The 19993-nt window shown below is 32.8% G+C and overlaps 1 protein-coding gene across 4 annotated transcripts in view; it reads right to left on the bottom strand.

Annotated features, from left to right (window-relative positions):
- Window positions 1-6693: 6693 nt before the first annotated feature.
- Window positions 6694-19993, bottom strand: part of LOC106461368 (catenin beta-like) — a 59759-nt gene continuing 46459 nt past the window's right edge. For 3 of the 4 annotated variants that reach the window (XM_022388314.1, XM_022388313.1, XM_022388315.1), the window contains exons 14-16: window positions 15698-15819; window positions 15392-15512; window positions 6694-12263 (exon numbers count right to left, since the gene is read on the bottom strand). In XM_022388314.1, coding sequence (XP_022244022.1) covers window positions 12124-12263; window positions 15392-15512; window positions 15698-15819 — 383 coding nt within the window. In that variant the 3' untranslated portion in view covers window positions 6694-12123. Of the gene's footprint in view, window positions 12264-14782; window positions 14813-15391; window positions 15513-15697; window positions 15820-19993 lie in introns of all 4 variants that reach the window. The other variant, XM_013921186.2, reaches the window with a different exon arrangement.

The following is a 19993-nucleotide window of genomic DNA, read 5'->3' as shown; positions in this document are numbered from 1 at the left end:
TAATTCTTTGCAAGAATCAGTTGGTCTCAGTTTAGTTATTATTTGCATAAAAAGTTATTTATGTTATTATAACAAAAAAGGGGGCGTTAACCCCTTGGTTCAACTCCAATAACTTTATCGTCACTGGAAAGCTCGTAAAAAATACTATCGGAATTGGCAAGTTATCCTTCCTTTTAGCCGTTTTTTTTTCGCGATAAAATCAAAGAAATCCAATTTTCAGGGGAAACAAAACAATTTAAGTCTAAGTAGGTCCTAGGCTCCTAGCCTCAAATCAACGTAGGCCTTAACTGGCCGAATTATTGAGCATAATAAATAATAATACTGATTAAGGAAGGTTAATACTTAATAACACACTGGCAAAATGCACATCATTAATATTGAACTTAATTCAGCCATCGTTAAAAAATGGTAAAATGAAAATCATATAAAAAGGAAGGTAGGCCTTTGCCGCTAGGCTTGACAAGTTGACACAATGACACTATACTATAAGGCCTTAGCAAATCGAATAACGCTTGCCTTATAGGGATCCACTCTTAAATCTCTATCGAAAATTAATCACAATAGTCAACAGTTCATCATATACGTTGCGTAATAGCATACTATAATTATAAACTTACAGCAGTAGCTGTGAACACCAGTGTCAGATCTCAAAACAATAAAAAATGCCTTTAGAGAGAACTCTTTGCAGGGAACCAATAAAACCGTTATTCATATTATAAAGTCTGTATGACATCACAAACCGTCATACGATATGTAGGCTATACAGTACAGTGTTTATTTCTGCCTTATTATGTCTACTACAAATATATATATATATGCAGTATATTAATTGAACCCTTTTTAAAGAGATAAGTTAGAATACTTATACTTTGATTCTACATTCATAAATGAAATAACTTTTCCCTTAAACTCTGGAGGCTCTCCAGCTGGCGGAGGGCCCCTGGGCTGCAGCCCCGAAAGCCCATGGCTTAATCCAGCACTGCCTTGATGTAACGTTGATTTTGTTTTAGGCATATAGAAATAGTAACAAAGTACTATTTGATGTTACTAGTTTCTGTGGTTAATTGTTTCTTGTTGTACTCCGTAAAGGGTAAAGGTATATAAGACGGGAATTTTGCGCAGCCTTTTAATTTTTTTATTTACATTTATTGGACTCCTTTTTATCCCATCATTGTTGAAAATTATAAAAATTACCAGAAAACGTTTGTTTTTATATTTATAACTCATCCATGAAAATGTCACATTTCATATACCGTCTGCATTAAATTTTCACATTCTATCTTTTATCATTGGAAATATCAACAAATATTACCACAGCATCATGAAATCCTTTGGGTATGAACACAATTTTTTGCACAAGTATAACTTGAGCTATTTAAGTCCCAGAAACCACATCCCCGACATTGCGTGTACATAGCATCCCACCATTCTTGTGCCTGCGCAATACCATGTTAATATAAGTGAATCACTCTAACTGTCATGTTGAATCCAATAAGAGTATACCTCGCGGGAAACATAGTGGTTCTACATTTTAGGATGGAGAGGATCACCCCTTTCAATAGTGAACTACACATTCCATAGTCCATCTTCAGATATATGGTATTGTGTGTGTGTGTGTGATATTACCTGCTTCAGCTGGTATACTTCCAGTGTCAGCGCTCACAATCTTTCTTCAGATAACTGTGAAATTCCAAACCTGTCTATACCTGCTTCAATCGTTGACCTCTTTCACGTTAAATCTTTGGATTGTACAACCTGTTAGAGTTTGTTGTTGAAATGTTTTACCAATTGGAGCATGCAATGACAGAGGCGTAGCCGGGATGGGGGGGGGGAGTCGAACGATCACCCCAATATTCTAAAAAGCCTAAAAGGTCCACTATATTCTAATTCTCTTTATTTGAAAAGGCTTATCCAAGGCCTTTACAACTCAGGAGCTTATTATGTGAAGTAAGTTAAACATCTCTCCGTTTTGGCTCTCTTAAGTTTTTTGTATAGAAGAAAAGGTCCACATTTTTTTAAACGATCCTCTACATACACATATACGCTCTGTAGTGCTAGCTACTGCGGTTCTGAAATGTGCAACAGCAAAATAAAATTCGGTGTTTACAAGAACATGTCGATAGCAGTTGCAAAGAGCATTGACCATTCTTCCACAATCACCAATAAAATTAATTTACAATTTGGTAAACAGCAAGTCGGGTAGCTTCCATCGTTTTATGTGACGATTTATTGCTTCAAACACAACCCCAGTGGCTCAGTGGTAAGCCTGAGAGTTTATGCTCCAAAAATCGGGGTTAATAGTGTATATCTTCATGCTAGTAATAGGCTATGTTTATACAGAAGTCTGTGAATTCTCCAGCTATGTATTATCGTAAAATTGTTAGTTGGATGGTTCCATAACAGTTCTACCATTTTCAACCTGTTTGCAGAGCACTTGTAGGGTTTCTAGTATTGGTATATTATACTGAAGAAGTTTGGTACATCAAAGCTGATCAATGTGTCTTGTGTGGTTATCATGGTTGCTTTTATAATATCCACTAAGTGGATGGATTCTTAATGTATGAAGATGTTTTTATCTGTTAATGGTCTACAAGATACCAAACTAAAGGGTGTCATTGTAAATTTCTGCAGTGAACTATGGGATAAAGAGGGTAGCTATCCTTGTGAATTTTAAGTATATTCTAAGTGTATGCAGCGTACTATTAGTCGTTTGTCTCTATTCAATATTAATTTTTGATTTTTCTTGTTGAGTTAGTTAATCTTTTTCTCTCTCTTTCTCTGAATTAACTGTTGGGTTAAACATGATCTTTGTGTGGGGGCAATATTCCTTTCGATTTTGAGATTGATGATGTATTCCTCTATCTGCTAGAGATACACATTTTAACTTGCAACAGGGAAATTTATGAATTTGGTAGTACCTTACCCAACACTATAAATGTTCTCGTCTATGCAAAATTCCAGTCCATCTTAGAAGTTGAATCAACCTAGAAACAACATAACTGATATATAAAAAGCAATAAACATTATAGAAATTTATTTGATACTCTCACACGTGTATGTGAAAGAAGCTTGAAGGTTTGTTTGCCAGTGATCTATTACCTGACTATGCAGAAAAACAACTGTACATCATTAAGCTGGATCCAAATTATAAACCTGGTAGCCACTGGGTCTGTATTTGCTTTTGTTTAGTGGAGAAATGAAAATATTTTGATCCATTATGATTGCCTCCACATAAATTCAACATAAGAAAATTCATCAAGAACAATTGTCGAATGTGGACTTACAACAAAAAGTATTGTAAAGACCATATTCGTCTGTATGTGGACAACATTGTATATATTATGCTTATTACTATTGCAACATGTGTCAAAACGAAAACTGCTACCTACATTTAGATCCCACAGAGATATTAATTATATGTTTGTTCATTATTTTGTTGCTAAACGTTTTCAGTTAAATACATCCTTAATAGATGTCATTTTTATGTAGATCAGATTGCAAATTTTTTATTGTGAGAAAATAAGTGTTAAAATGTGTCAAGAACTCTCTTCTTTTTATACTAAGCTTATACAATAATTAAAAATGCAAACAGTAAAAAATTCAAATAACAGTCTTACTTGTAACTTTGTAGGACATATAATTAATTATAGAAGTGAAAAACTACAATGTTGATGATGTATGTTAACACTATTTTTTAGCAAACCATCAACCACACGACCATCTAGCAACATATCCTTTGTACCTCTTTGTGGAACTCTGACTTCTAGCAACACTCAAACTGTCACCTCCTTCCAACTGCGCCATCTGGTGCCATTTCGTGGAACTATGACGTAATCGCTTCTGTCACCCCTATGATGTCACTGTGTGGACGTCATCATCTCTACCTTATGCCTAAGACAACTAATCAGCGAGTGCGTCTGAAGTACCACGTTAACTACTAATTTATATTCCTGTAGATTTTCAGAAAAAAAAAAAAAGACTAAATGCTGGATATGATTCCTACAAAGTACCCTACCATGGAATCAGATATTGCTTGATAATAAGCTAATTATCATCTTTCGCAAGTGCGAGAAAACAAGCAGAGGTGTCACATACAGTAAAAAATTACCGTGTGGGATTGAAGTGGAATCACAAAAGTCGTAACAGTGACGTAAGTATGCCCTCGCAATTGGGAGGGGACGACGACCACGAAAGGCCTGACCAGATTTGCCCACAATGGGAATAAATGTAGGGAACCTAATTACTTTTTATACAGGGGAGAGCATCTTTTGCAGTTACACCACTGGTCGTAATGATAAGTGTATGTGTGGAATCCTAAAAAAATAAACTATTCCTGTCCTGGAATTTGTAGTTGTTTAACTTTTGTACGTTGTATTTCTATTTGAGAAAAATAAAATTTTAAACACCTCGAAATATAATAAAATATCCTATTTTCACATCGTATGCTGGATAAGGCCTAGAGACTCCAACTTTCAAGAAACATGTAGACAGCTTTCAAAGTTTTTCCTATTTGCTTGGTATAAGACATTGTTTCTTCTAATTTGTCTTGTATATTTGATTGAAAAGAAAGATTGTAGTTTCAGTTTTGTTGCACAACTTATACTAATAGCGATGATGCTAATGCTACTACGAGTTCCCACGTTTGTAGACGTTATGTGTAACCTATAACAAAAACAATATTAAGGTGAAAAAACGCCAAATTATAAAAATATCTCAGACATATAAGGATATAGAACACACAAATCCAGTTAGAAGAAGTAATTTAGGCAACCTTGTAATCTTCTATTACTTTTATTATTAATAGTAGTATTAAGATATGTTAACAAATGTATCATAATAACAAAACCGCAGATGGCAAAATAACGACAAAATGCTCTGCGTGGAAATGTAACTACTAATATGACTGTAATTTGGAGATACATATTTGGCACATCATTTTCCAACCATCGGCGCCACGGGTAATTTTTGCTAAAAATTATCAGCTTTTCGTAAACAGTCTTCCAACAAATTCTCGCGAATTTATTTACACTTTGAGTTACCTGTGAGAAGAATCAAGGCCCATGAAATTTATATTTCTTAATTCATTGCTTCACTTAAATCGAACGATATGTGCATAGGTATAGGCTGCGTAGCCATCATCTGGTCATTTTTTGTAATGAATTTCACTATTTGTCAACCAGTAGAAAGAGTGACAATCGCTTTATAACATCTCAAGATCAGAAAAGTTGCTTCTGTTTTCATACCAATATTTGACGTTAAGGCAGAATATTTGATATTCTAACATGTAAACTCCTGTGACTCAATGAGAGTAAAACAAAACATTAAATATACCGAACGATCCAGCAACATACTGACCAAATAATCAGAAATGGACAGGTACAGAAAAATAATGGTTAGTATTATGAATTGAGGGGTTGTGGGCCTTACCTTGTAGCAGAATCATTAAGGTCAATCAATATCGTATCCTTCGATACTTTTATCAATATGTATCATACACCACAAATGTCCATTGAAAAGGTGTACACAATAAAAAATAATGTAATTTAAACTAGAAATTACCAAAATCTTTCCACAACAGATATAGACAAAAAGATTAAATATGAGGTAAGCATCATAACCATATTACGAAATGGTAGCAAACAATCAAGAGTTGTGTTCAAAGAACTGTCCAAGTTTGACAAATTCCAATATGTTAGCTTCATTCTAAATGTTGGTTGCTGTTCTTGGTCTGCTCGCACTGCGCTTATGCATAAATGAGTCTGTAGTACGCAGCCACTGACAAGTATTTTTCTATCATTTAACGTTCATCTGGAAACCGTTCAGCATACAGTCTGGCATCCTTGTGACACTCTCCATACAATAGGATCATGCTATTCTTCAACTCAGTACTCTGTCTTCATTTAGATGATCTGGAAGCAGTTGCAGCACAGTGCTTGTGTACTGCCTCAGAAAATTGTAGTGCATTCTGGAGGGATTTACACATTTTGATAATAAAGTTAGAGAAAAACGACCTTTACGTTGCAGATAAATATAAAAGAACTTTAACTGACGTTTCAACTTTGCAGCTTCTTTAGGGCTAGTACATAAAACTGTTTGATATTACAATATTCGTTAAAAGCAAAACGTCAGTTAAAAGTTCCCTTACAATTATCTGGATTGTAAAGGTTTTTTTTTTCTTTCTAAATTTATTATCAAGCCGTACTGCCTTAGGTAAAGGGCTTTCAAAACTTTTTATCCTTTTGCACCCTTCAAATGTGTAATGACCTTCTTATGAAAATTCTAACCTGCCACCTCAAACCTAGGTTTGAGTACCAACACTTGCTATGGTTAGATTTCGATCTTCTGCAGCACAAAACTCTATATTCATGGAAGGAGTGGATTTTTGCTTGTACCTGTTGTTGTTGAGTAGTAATTTTTGGTTTTAAAATGTTTCCTTTCTTGTCTACACCTCTGCTGTTGAAATTTTGGGTGTATGATGCATATTTATAGGATGTCTGAAGAACATCGCCTTAAATGATATTGTCATTACACCTCACTCAATACTGCTAACGATTATTTTCCTTAACTTCACCATTTCTGAATTATCTGCCTGTCAATGCCTTCTGAATCACTTTGTATATAACCAAGTATATTTTGGTTATTACAAAAATTGAGGATTTTTAATGTTTCAATAATTTTCACAAAACAGTCCCATCAATGAATGAACTTTATTAATCCTTTCAACACGTCTAAAGCTGTACAAAAATACACACACATTAACAATAAATAATTTGAGATCAATAAGTTTTAAATTATAACACCAGTTTAACTCCAATATTTAAAACACCACTATATACCATAAGTTCTAAAGTCTTAACACATTTCTAACAAATCCATAAAATACAATCGTGACAACAGCATTATACTTACCAGTTCGTACCAGATCTAGTTAGTTACTTTGTACAGTCTGGTTGTCTTTGGTTTAACTTTGATTGTGGTTTATGGAAGTATATGCCACAGCCTCAGTGATATATGAAAATGGTCAACTACTCATTTAATCATTCGTTATCTTTTTTCAGAAACAACTTAAAACTTAACCTAACTCTATTCTACTGGATCATCACGGAATTTAGTTATCCAATATTGTGTTAACAAAGTTATGTTATAAAATTGCTATGTTCACAACCAGATACACTCCACCACACATAACTTATCATGTGTTACAGGTTCACACTACCACTCAAGAAGATATTACAATTTACTATGCAGTACAACGACAACTTTAGGCTAGGATAACACATTAAACCATTCAATTGTATCTTACACTCAGAGTTAGACACATGCTCTTCCACACATAACTTTGCAGTGTTAAAAGCTCACCAAAAGTTAGTATTCCAAGATCACCACAAACTCAGCAATGTGAAACTTGTTTAAACTCAAAAGTTAGAAGTTCACTAACTGGTGCATATAGCTTGCTTTAGACTCACACAATGCAAGCTCAAAGCCACAAAGTTAGTATTCCAGCCTCAACAAATGTTCTAATAATAAGTTATGATGTTACAGATTGATTTTATACTCTAACAATCAAAAGTTTCTTAGTGTTACATCACCACAAGTTCTTAAAGCAGTAACATACAAGTGCTGTCAGACCCTGCCAAGCTAACTTTCTTTTATAAAGCTACTACATGAACATTACACAGCTATAACTTCAATAAACAGTAGAAAGTCCTGTAGCTAACAACTTACAAAACAATCGTGGTACTGCTCTTTCTACACTAAACAACAGGGAATAATACAATTCACTTTATATACAATGCAGAGCAGAAACAGTTAAAGCTCTCAGAGCTGTAACTTTAAAACCAAAAAGGCATCAAAGAAATGATCTAACAATCTAAACATGCTGCATTAAAAATAGTGAATGACATTACATCAGATCCTGCAAAAGTGCTAGCCAACACAAAGTCTACTTGTGCTGTTAGTACACTGTATTATGTGAAGAGGAAAACTTAAGTCACATGGATTTTATATAGATTATTATATTTTTAAATTTAAAAATATATTGTTAAATCACTGGCTGAACATGTAGCCTGACCACAAGTTCTCAAGTGTTTTACCTGCTGTAAGTTATCAGGATTATAACATCTTAAAGCACTTACTGGAAGATAAGGTGTTAAAGTGGTGTGCAGAGACACTGCAACTAAAGTACATCAATTGAAAAAAGTATTTTCAGTGGAATGAAAAACCCATCACACACCCTACTTGGATGCTGCTTCCTTCAGATTCAACTTTTTAAATGCTACAATAGAAAATTAACTTAAGTTACTAAAATAAACTGCCAATTAATATACTGTGATATTTATAGCACATCTGATACTATCCACAGCTACAGAGGTGCTACTCTTGTGAAATATGTCCACATACAAAACTAAAAAAAAAAGTTTCAAAAGTCCTGCTTTATATGTTCAGTGATGATTAAACAAAAAAAATACTCAGCTACCTGTAAAATAGTGTTGATTGATGTTCACATAAAGGTACATGAGTGCTATATGTACTAGCCATCGTAATCTTGAACCAATTGACAAGAGGAAGGCAGCTAGTCAATAGCATCCACTGCTAACTCTTGGGCTAATTTAATTGAATTGTAAGATTTGATCAGCACTGTTCACTATCATAACTCACCTACAGCCTCAAAATGCAGAGGAATGGTTTTTCAGTAACAGAAGGCAAACCATGCATCCTCAGATCCATACTACGGAATGCTAGCCACTAAGACATGCTCAGCTCAGTCTCTAAAATAATGATTGTATCGGGAAGTACAATTACCTCTATCTCCTGAATATATAAAGCTGTATTTTTACTTCATTACAAACAAAACTGATTATCTGAAAGACAAATGACTTGCATTTTAATGAAATTAACTAATGTCTGAATAACCTTAAACAACATGAAGTACAGGAGATTTCCTTGGAATGTATATACTTACAATCATTCTTCCAAAACAACTCATCCATTTTTTTGCTTGTTGTTAAATGTTCAAGACAAACACTCACATTACAAATCATTGTCTAAAACCCAAAGAAAAGTTTAGGAAAATAAAATGTATTTCAAAAAAAACTTAAACTAACAAACATTGTAAACTAAAGCTCACATTTTTTGTTATCAAAATTAATACTGTACACAAACATTTGATCTAACATATGTTTGAGCTATACAACATTCTTCAGCACTAATGATAAGGTTGTGCTTCTACTATTAACCTAAAAAAATATCCAATGAATTTAAGGTTTGAACTTTTTTTCCCTTTGTAGTTATACAGAAAATAATTAGATTAAGAGATTATAAAGCCCCTTGTCAATAGTTCTCATTGTGATTATTGGAAAAAAAAAGCAAATTGCCAATTTACATTTGTTTGGTCCCAGGGTACACAAAGAAACATACATTCTTACATCGAACTGATTTTATAAGTTTTACAAATATTCTCAAGCCCAGTTAACTTAAATATACAGTTTACAAACTATCATTCTCAAGCCTAGTCAACTTAAATATACAGTTCAGAAACTGTCATTCTCATACAAAGTTAACTTAAGCATACAGTTCACAAACCAACATCCTCCAGCCAAGTCAAATATTAATTACCTTTGTCATTTCTTTCTCTGTAGTCCTACATAATGTAACCTATAGTAGCTGAAACCAAAAGCATGTTAGCTTGGATCTTAAGAACCAGTTTATTAGAAGAATAGAAGCTTTTAGGTAAACTATCTAGAACTTAAGAGGTTTTCACTTTCAAAGATAATCTCTCAGGTTCTATTACAGGGTTTTTGAAACGAAATAAATTTAAAAGTATTCCCAGTTCCTGAACATACTGGAAAAAACAACAACATATATACAGACAAGGCATTGGATACCAATTCTGAGATTAAACTGGAATCAGATTTACAACTCTACCAAGTCCTATCTTGAATACAAAAGTTGTTTTGTCATTTTCTGTTTCACTGTGTAGCACTTTTTACAAGATAATGTTTGAATTCAACTGTAAACTGAATACATTAAAGCTAACAATATGTTTTTCTTTTTGTCCCAAAATGTTACATTTTGTTTTACTAGTGAAGCATCTGGCTTCATACATCTTCCAGCAGTATCAAATATTACATCAAGTTTCTAATGCCTAACAAACAATAAACTTGAATAAGCTTACAACTTTCAGGATTTATAATTAAGTGTTCTCCTGAAAGATTCACTTAACACAATATCCACAATATCAAAATAAACATACTTGGTCCCAAAAGGGAAGAAACACACTGGAATATTTTACACCTTTAAAACAAATATAAGTACGGAAATGGAATAAAAGCTATTTACTTTTAATAGTATATTAACAAAAGCTTATAAGAACTATTTTTTTTTGGTAGAGAAAACTGATAAATGGCAAATTTCTTTAAAATGTTCAATATAAGAAGCTTTTACAGAATCAATACTTGGATAAAATAACTTTTTAAAGCTGAATTGATGATTCAAAGTATTTTTGTATATTTACTTAAGTAAGAAATCTAAAGTATTCTACACTCAAAAAGCACATTAAAAATACTTATTACTGATGAGCAACAAGTAATCTGAAGAATACTGCACCACCACGATTCAATCAAATTTACATAAAACATGTATAGTAAGAATGATATTATACACAATAACATACCATTGATATTATACAGTTACACATCGTTATATGATTTTACAAGACAACATGCATAACAACATCTACAATAAACTTAGCAAGATATTACAGGTCATTAATTTGGTCTATTTAAAAGCTTAACAGCAATATGGAAATTCATAAATACTTCTTTAAATTCATGCTGTAAATTACAAGTTCAAAGAGTAGACACAAAACTTGAGGGTTAAAATACTGACCAATGCCTTTCATAGTTTTCATTATGATACAAATAGTTCAGACTTAAAAATGGTGAAAACTAACAATACAACAAGTACCAACAAGAAGTAAACGATTTCATAATTCTAGTGTCTACTACATAATACAGCAAAAACTATCAGCATTATGGCTGATATCATTAATTTTTATATGCAGCTACCATAAACAGGTATGTCAAAATTTACATTATTTCTCATCCAATCAAAAAGTACTTTGGAAATGTTTATCATCTGGTGGCATTATGCCTTCTTTTGAGTTTCTAAGCAAGGAAAAGGAATCAGTTTAACTATGTCATAAACAAATTAGCAATAGGGTTAGTAGATTTCAACACAACTACACTTCTCTAAACATTTAATAATCTCTATCCTAAATCAGTAGCCCTTTTACTGAAAATAGATTCTTAGCCTCCAGAAATTTAAGAATGTCAAAATATTATCTTTTAACAGTTGTCTTTGATTAACAATTTTTGTACATCAGAAAGCTGTTATATTGGCAGTATGTTTAGAACTTATGATGCTTTCAGTTCACAATACATTGCAAAAATAAAATTTTTTTATGTTTTAACACTGTTGTAATAAATACACAAGTAAACTACAATCTGTATTTTTCACTACTTCTACAATGCCTGAAAAAGCACATACTTTGTTTGAAAAGACTGTTACAATCAATATAAGAGTACATAACAATTTTTATTTTCATTAATATACTGTAACTAACATTAACAACATTTGACATGTCTGATAATTAAACCCAAAAGTCTGATTTTCTTAGATATTAATCAAACTTGTTAGGCTATACTAAGTCTTGATTTGTAATTCACTCCTATTCCTGTTAGCTACTAACACATTTAAAAAAAAACATCCTTTATCATGTTCATTTGTTACACTTTTAAAGATCATTAATTTAATATTTTTTTTAATATCTCTTAAAGAAAATATGCATATTGCTACCTAATTTTGACCTTGGCTTTATGAAACTCTCAAGTTCATGTCTACTTTCACATTTTAAAACATAAACATAAAAATGTTTTACTATTCTACTTTAAAAGACCAGAGGTAATCTTAATTTTCAGAGTGACATTGTGTGTACATATATATATATATATATTATTTTTTTTTTTTCAGTAAAAGGGCTCATGGTAGTAAAATACTTAATGCTTATTCATAAAACTTAGTAACTGTGGTAAGGTTAAAAAGGAAGACTAAAGTCCTGGTCAATTATAGATCAGTGTCGTACCAAGCTGCCACTTGATCAGGACTTTCATCTGGATGTGCTGATGAAACCATTGGTGTCAGTTCTAATATCACTGTTGAATCTACTGCTCCATAGTCATTACGTCCTCGTTCATGTCTCGGCCCTGTCACAAGAAAATGATGAGAAGTCATGATTAAACTCCAACATTATGATCTAAATTAAGCTTTATTTTTTCATACATTAAAGTTTTTAAAAGCCCCTTGATCTAAGTTACCCACAATTTCTCGCACAGAAAACTAACTGTTAACATTATAATGCAGCAGCTTCTATGGAGTCTGCACCTTACATTTACACTTTTATTATCTAAACAGTCTTGGAAACTGCAGTGAAAAACTTTTTTTTTACTTTACTCTCTTATAAAACAATAAAATACATGGATATAGAAAAGTAAATCAGCAGCTACACCACATGTCTTAAAACATATAAAAATGCATAACAATTTATAAAACAATTCCCAGAAACTACAATTTGCATTTCACAAAGAACACATTCAGACACTTTCTAACAAAATTTTGCAATCACCTTCTAAACAATGTTCAACTTACTGGTTTCATTCAGCTTTTATCTAATGGATAAAACTTTTATGTCAATTTTTATACAATAAAATACAAACAAAACGATAAGTACTTTCAATAATCAAACATCTGTAGCAATTACATATTCACAAAAGTGGACTTAGTTATAGAATAGAAAATTATTTATGAATTAAGAAATAATTCTTATAAGTTAATTAGAATGTTATCTCAAACAACTATAACTTCACAAAGGTTAACTGTAGGTTACAATGTAAAACAAGAGATGTTAGTAAGGCATGGCCTTTATTAACTCATTAAGGTAATTCATCTCTCACAACCACAACTTAGTAATTGAATAAGAAATCACCAATTATTGGCTCATAAAAACTTTTAAGTCCTGTCCTCACCCTTCTGTGTTTATAAGAAAATAAATTAATAAAATAGTCATCAATTCTGAATTCATTCCTCACCCTTCAGTGTTTATAAGAGTGATCTGTAGATTATAAGCAGACCCAGACAGAATACACAGCCACCAATTTTTTGATGAAAAAGTGCAGAATACACTTAAGCTCCAAGAAAATGCAAAAAAAGTAGAATTCCCAAGGAATTCAAATGATGCATGATGCAACAATTACAGAAGCTCTAACATAATCAAGCACTACATAGACCTTAAAAGTAGTAATAATGTAGTTAAATAAACTACATCTTTGTTCATACTCGTGCATTTGCAGAGTTCATTGCTCTGACAGTTGCATTTCTGGTTACACTGATGCACAATTTGTACATTATGATTAAGAATTAATGAGTCAATGACTAATAATGAAAGTGTCTTTGTTTTGGGACTAGTGTTTCTTTCATCAATGCTTGTTTCTAGTATGTTAACAAACGAATGCTTTTCCTGCCCAGATGCTCAAAAAGAACTTTCTAAAGATCTACATATTATCACAGTTAGGCAGTGTTGTGATTTTCAATTATTATTTCTTCTTTACTTTTTAAGCTAAATCTAATAATGTTTGCAGCAATAACATATTCTGAATCAGTGTTTCACATGGTAAATCAATTTTCCATATCCATTTGTTTTAAAAATATATATAAGTGGCCAAATTACAAGTAACAGAATATGTAGCTTTATTTAGTGCACTGAGTAGTTTAATTTAACTATAACCACTGGCTCAACAGACACAGTAGTACACAATGTTAACATTATTAGACTCTTAAAATGATGCGACTATATACCAAGAGAGAATTGAAGAAGTTTCATAGAATAAAATGTGAAAATGATGCTTATATCGAAATTCACAGCACTAAATGATTGTAATACCGAAAAGAGAAGATTGACTGGTTTAACAACGTCTCATTTTTGTGTACGTTTAGTTTGATTATTATACTTCTTATTCTCAACAGCAATTTGTAATAAAATAAATAATTCAGATGTTACTTTATAGTTGGGAATTGGTAGATAAATAAACTATTTTCATCACTTTAACAAGCACACTGTACATTAAAGTGTGACATGTGCTGATTGTAAAAATACATTAAACTGTTCAATTTTACTAAGTATCTTACAATTAATTTAAGATTTCAACCTTGTGGATAAACTTCCATTTTTGTTACAAAGTTTAATAAAAACAAAATATGTACATTCCAGTAAGTTTCATATTATTTTATGTTCATAAAACAACATAGCCTCCTACATAAAATAAAATGGCATATTTTCTACAGAATTTACATAAAACCTTCCAGAGAATTTCAAAAAATTTCCAGCACATTTCATCTGGGCCTGTTTATAAGGAGTAAGTTATTAAAACCAGTTATCTTTTTTGAAACCACTTCTCACAAATTCAACTTAATAAGGATGAGATGCACATCATGAAAAATTATGTATCTTTTTACATTAATCTTTACATTATCTTTGAATCAATTAAAATTACAAGGATTTTGAATCCATTTTTATCTATTTAACCTCAGTATTAAAGGATGGTCTGTAGATCAATAAAGATGTAATGTTAATAAGCCCATAAAGAAATGCTAGTTCACTGTTGACAATTACAACTTTATAAAAGATAATTACTGGTTATAGATAAACAAATTAGCAAAAACTGCATACCAGAGATTAAGCATCCTCAGAGATATAGAGCTCAAAAAAAGAAAAAAAGGTACTTGTTAGTACAGACATATGTCAACACAAGAAACAGACATAATACATGTTAACTTCTAGTGAAGTTTAATCAAAACACATTGCTAAAGAATTGGCACATGAAAAGCATTAAAAAAGAGTGACTTTAAAAGAAAGTTAAGTATGAATACAAACTAATGAGAAGTTAGTAACTGAAGTTCAACTTCATAGTAACATTATTTGTCAATTCAAAGTTCTGATTAAGTATCAATTCCAAAGCAAAATATATTTTAGTTTACACAAAACCATTAATGTGACAATTTTACAAAATTAAATTAACAATAAACTGCAAGGCAAAAAATAAGAAATATAACATTTGAGTACTGTAAAGCTGTACCTTGTCCTGAAATATTATACACATAATTTGAAAATTTCAAATGCTAAAAATTAATGACTTGTAAACTTTCTTTGAAATATTCAGTTGATCATGTTAACAAATATGCTGATAGATTTTTCTGTGTTGTTACAGTATACTTTCACAGAACTATAATACAAAACCAAGAGAATTAGCAATAGAGATCATCTTATTTAGTAGCTTACTTTGTTTAGGATAACTGCCATCAGCCCTGTCATCACCATACCTATCTCCCTGGTTTTCCAAATACATTTTGTTACGATACATTTCATCTGGGTTTCGAGGATTTGCTTCTCTTCCATGATTCTGCAAAAATTACATGAAGTATACCTATTACTATAATCGACAGATCTGCAAATCAAAAAAATAAACAAAGATTTATGGAATCCTCAGCATAAAATTTTGAGTTTCCAAAACCAATTGACAGAGTTTAAGGTTTTGTTAATGAAGCAGAAAGACTTCCTGAATAAATAAAAATATCATCCACTTACTGTTGGCCCCCAAGGGGCAGATTCTCTAAAGAGAGAGTTTGTCAGTTCAGCTGAAAGTCTCTTCTGATACTCTGGTGGCTTACCTTGGGACATTCTATACAACACAGCAGCTGCATACACAGCTGAAAAAAAATTGTACAATGTATAGTTGTACACCCATTCCATGATAAGCAATAAAGAATGAATGAAGTTTTCCAGTACATTATTCAAACAGATATATTTTTTAGTAACAGTAATACCTTACACACAGAAATCATCAAATTGCTACATATCATAACTATAGCTTGTAATTCAGTAACAAATAATACTCAATTTCCATAAAAGATTGTGAAATGTACAAATGACACAGTTAATCCCCCTAATTATTAACTCTCAAAAATGACAACAGACGAGCTTTCCATCACTATATCTGTAAAGTATAGCTGTTAACCAAACCTATTGTTGGAATACACATTGATGATGGTGATATATATTGCTTTCCTAAAGAGAAGTCAATAAATTATGCTACCATTAATATAATTCACCACAACTACTGCTTTACTTACCACACATTAAAAAGTACATATCAGTGTTAGCAAAATACACTGTGTTTGATGCCTTATCAAAAGTTAAATTTTCCTAGACAGAAAAAATATTTCCAACAAATACTTACACCCTCTCACATAACAGCTTTTCTTGATTAATGCTGCCCTCTATATCCTCAATTTTTTTGCTTGCCACCAGCCTTGATACTCCCACCTACCCCTATGTGTTTAATGTGGTACAGCTATGCTACAGCATGAGACAACCCTCCACCAACAGGAGAGCAACATACTCTCCTGGTGCAGCTGTCTCCCCTTGAATTACAGAGTTCACTTTGAGATTAGGCACCAAGAATAAAACACCAGAAATGGGAGGAAGTGTGGAAAGTGTGAGATGAAGTATGTATCTATTGGAAACACATTTTCTGTGTAGGAAAATTATAACTTCCGATACAATACCTTATCTCCACTACATTGTCACTAGATCAATTCCAGCCCAAAACTTTTGGAATTGGGAAAGGAACATCATGTCCCTGTTAGTAGAAGGGTCCTCAACCATCTATATTCAAATTGTAAACGGGAGGTCAACTCTAGTCCAAAACTGAGGATCTGGGAATGGTTCATCCAGTCCCTGATGTAAAATGTCTAGGGCATGTCGGATCATAATCTGAAGATCATCTAAAACCAGCTGAACTTGGAAAGGATAATCTGGCCCACAGTATGAAGGAGGTCCTCTACCATTCACCTCAGACTTAGGAACCAGGAGGGAAAGAGCACATTTGTTCCAAGAACCCAAACTCTCACGTGTGCATATCCAACATGATCAACACCTGTCATCCTGGGAACTGACATCCAGATGATAGTAGAAAGGTGGAATGCAATGTGGAGATACAACCAAATCCAAAACCACGCAGCAATGGGAATGTATCATCCAGTTCACGGTAGGAAGAGAGTCCCAGTGGATGTGAGGACTTATGTTGGCTGGTCCAGCTCTAATCCAACACCATACCACCCAGGAACTGATATCCAGGCAGCAGTAGGATGAGGGATCCCAGCTGGTGGAGTGAACTGCATTATGGTGGATCATCTCCAGTTCATGACCAAGCAGCTTAGGATATTCCACTTTATGGTGGATCATCTCCAGGCCATGACCAAGCAGCTTAAGATATTCCACTTTTAGTCTGCAGTAGAAGGAGGGTTATGCACCATCTACACTGGCATATCACCATCACCCTACTCTCAACTGAGTGGTATTGAGCACACTCAGGATGAAGCCTCCATGGTTCACCACCCCAATGGCTAAGGGATGGTAATTGGTAAGGACTCCTGTATTCCACTGGAAGAAGGGGGGAATGCACTGGAGTCTAAAAAAATGAAGCACCAGAAAAAGTGCAATTAGTGACCAGAAAACCCTATTTTTAAATGCAGGCCATTCCTGATTTATTCAATTGAAGGAGCAGCAGGGACAGGCAACAATCCCCTTCTGCTTTACTCATGCCACTCCATGAGTGTATGGTCTGGAAGGACATGTTTATGATGTAAAACACCTCATCTCAACAATGGGCATTAATGTCTTTAGTGGATGTACAATGCAGATTTAAGAATTAGTATACCTGGACAGGCATCACTTGAAACTGAGTGGGATCCAATCAGAAGCAATATAAAAGGAGCCTATAATAGAAATATTGGTAAGTAAAGTAACCTTACCATTTATGATTGCACTATACTGTGTAACACTAGAACAGGTAGCAGACAAAAATCCAGTTTGGGAGAAGACAGTCAAATAATGTAGATAATGTGAAACAAAAGCGTGAGGAGTGGTCCACATGCCAGGTCGAATGTCAAAAACGAGCAGCCAAGGACATGGTGAGATGATGGTCCTGAACCTCCTCAGAAAGTCACTGGCTGGATATGGGATCCTGAGGAGGAGGGAAGGGAAATAAGGGAGGAGGTGTGCAGATAAGAAGAGAGAGAGTCCTACTGATAAGACCTGTAGAATCCAAGGATCTGTAGTAAACATTCTCCATTAGGGGACAAAATTGTACAGTCTGGCCCCTACCGGTTCTGTACCAACCAGATAGTCACCAATATCATTGGCGACAAATACTACAAAAATTTCACTCTGAAACCAGAGCAGAAGGGAAGGGCCAGAATACAGGTATAGAAGCAGGGGAAGATTGAGAATGGCAAGTGGCCAGAGAGGATAGGGAATAATGGAAATGGATTAACTACACACAAAGAACTCAGGGATAACCCAGAAAATGGACCAATCCAAAATGAGTACCATGCATAATTCTCTTAGCTCTTTCAGCGCAATCAACCTTGTAACCATTTTGTGCTTGTTATGGTTTTCATTAATAAATTAAAAAAAGATTGTTAATGAAATTTGGCAGATTATCAGTTAACATTACAATGCTTTCACACAAAAAATATCAATTTTTTTTATTAAGTCTTAAGGTTTGTAAAGACATTTTTTTCTCATGTCTTTTTAAATTTCCTCATGTTGCCTATCATGCAAAGTAATATTCATTTCAAAATTAAAAATACTTTTATGCATCAGAAAATTTTCAAGTTTCACATGCAAAATCTTTTTTTTATAATGTCCAGATAGTTATCAAACATTTCTTAAGAACAAACTTTATATTTTATCTGTTATTTTCAGTAATTAATCTGTGTGTACGGGTTCGATAGATATGACCAATCTCACAATCACCATAAAAAATTATGAAATAAATATAAATTATGTCTCTTTCATTCTAGAATGAACACAAATTATAACACAAAAACAATTTTGTTTAGACAAAATAGCTTAAATCTCACAACATTATACATTTATATATATTTAATATTTTTATTATATTGACCTTTCAGCCGTGCCTGGCTAACAATACACAAGTTACAATCACGCGCCTCACATGCACTCAAATAACATGAAACTGACCTTTGGTCTGTACAAAGTAACTTGTCTTGGCTGTATTTTAGTAGGGTAGTACTGTATTTTGTAAAATACAGTCGCATGTCAACTATTATACACTATATATGTATATAGATTATTGCTCTTTTGAAATAAGTTCTTAAACTTATTTTTCTTAAAACATAGAACAGTAACTAAAGAAGTAAAGCAAACAATTAGCTCTTATAGTTACGACCTTTGTACTCGGTTGCTGCTTGACGTAGGTTGCTAAGCCTTTAATTGGAATAACTAAAAAATCATAAATTACTACATTAATACCACAGAATTCCACTATAATTTATCAAGCTTAGTAACCAAGATGTATTTTAGTCTAAAAAAATATGAAATTTCAAGCAGACTAAAGACATACCATACCTCGTTTAAATATTGGTTGTAAAGAAAGAAATGGTGCCAAGTCCATTAAAATGGCTGAGAAAGCCACTAGGGGGACATTCTGAGCTTCTGATTGGTTATTCATGTCATATATGAAAGTAAGTGTTTATAAGGGAGCATTTCCAAAAATTTAAAAAGGTGGGCAGGGGGCACTGTGTTTGATTTATTACATGAGCAATATCTTGGAAATTTGAAAAGATTAGAGGTTCTTATTTTATATTCTAGCTTGTCAATATTGGTAATTTGAGTTTCTAATTTGTAAGAAACTATAGACTTAGTATTTTGACTTCACAAACATCTAATTTCAACCAGTGCTGCATTCAACATACCATGTGACACACAAAAATCTACGTTTATCTGTGTTTTTTTAATATTTGCTTTTAAATTAAGAAACTGAGTAATATATAGTAACAGAACTTGAATTATAAT

The sequence above is a fragment of the Limulus polyphemus genome, unplaced genomic scaffold (genome assembly GCF_000517525.1).
Source record: "Limulus polyphemus unplaced genomic scaffold, Limulus_polyphemus-2.1.2 Scaffold945, whole genome shotgun sequence".
Classification (NCBI taxonomy): domain Eukaryota; kingdom Metazoa; phylum Arthropoda; class Merostomata; order Xiphosura; family Limulidae; genus Limulus; species Limulus polyphemus.
The sequence above is the reverse complement of the archived record's forward strand: the minus strand, read 5'-3'. Positions and strand labels throughout refer to the sequence as shown.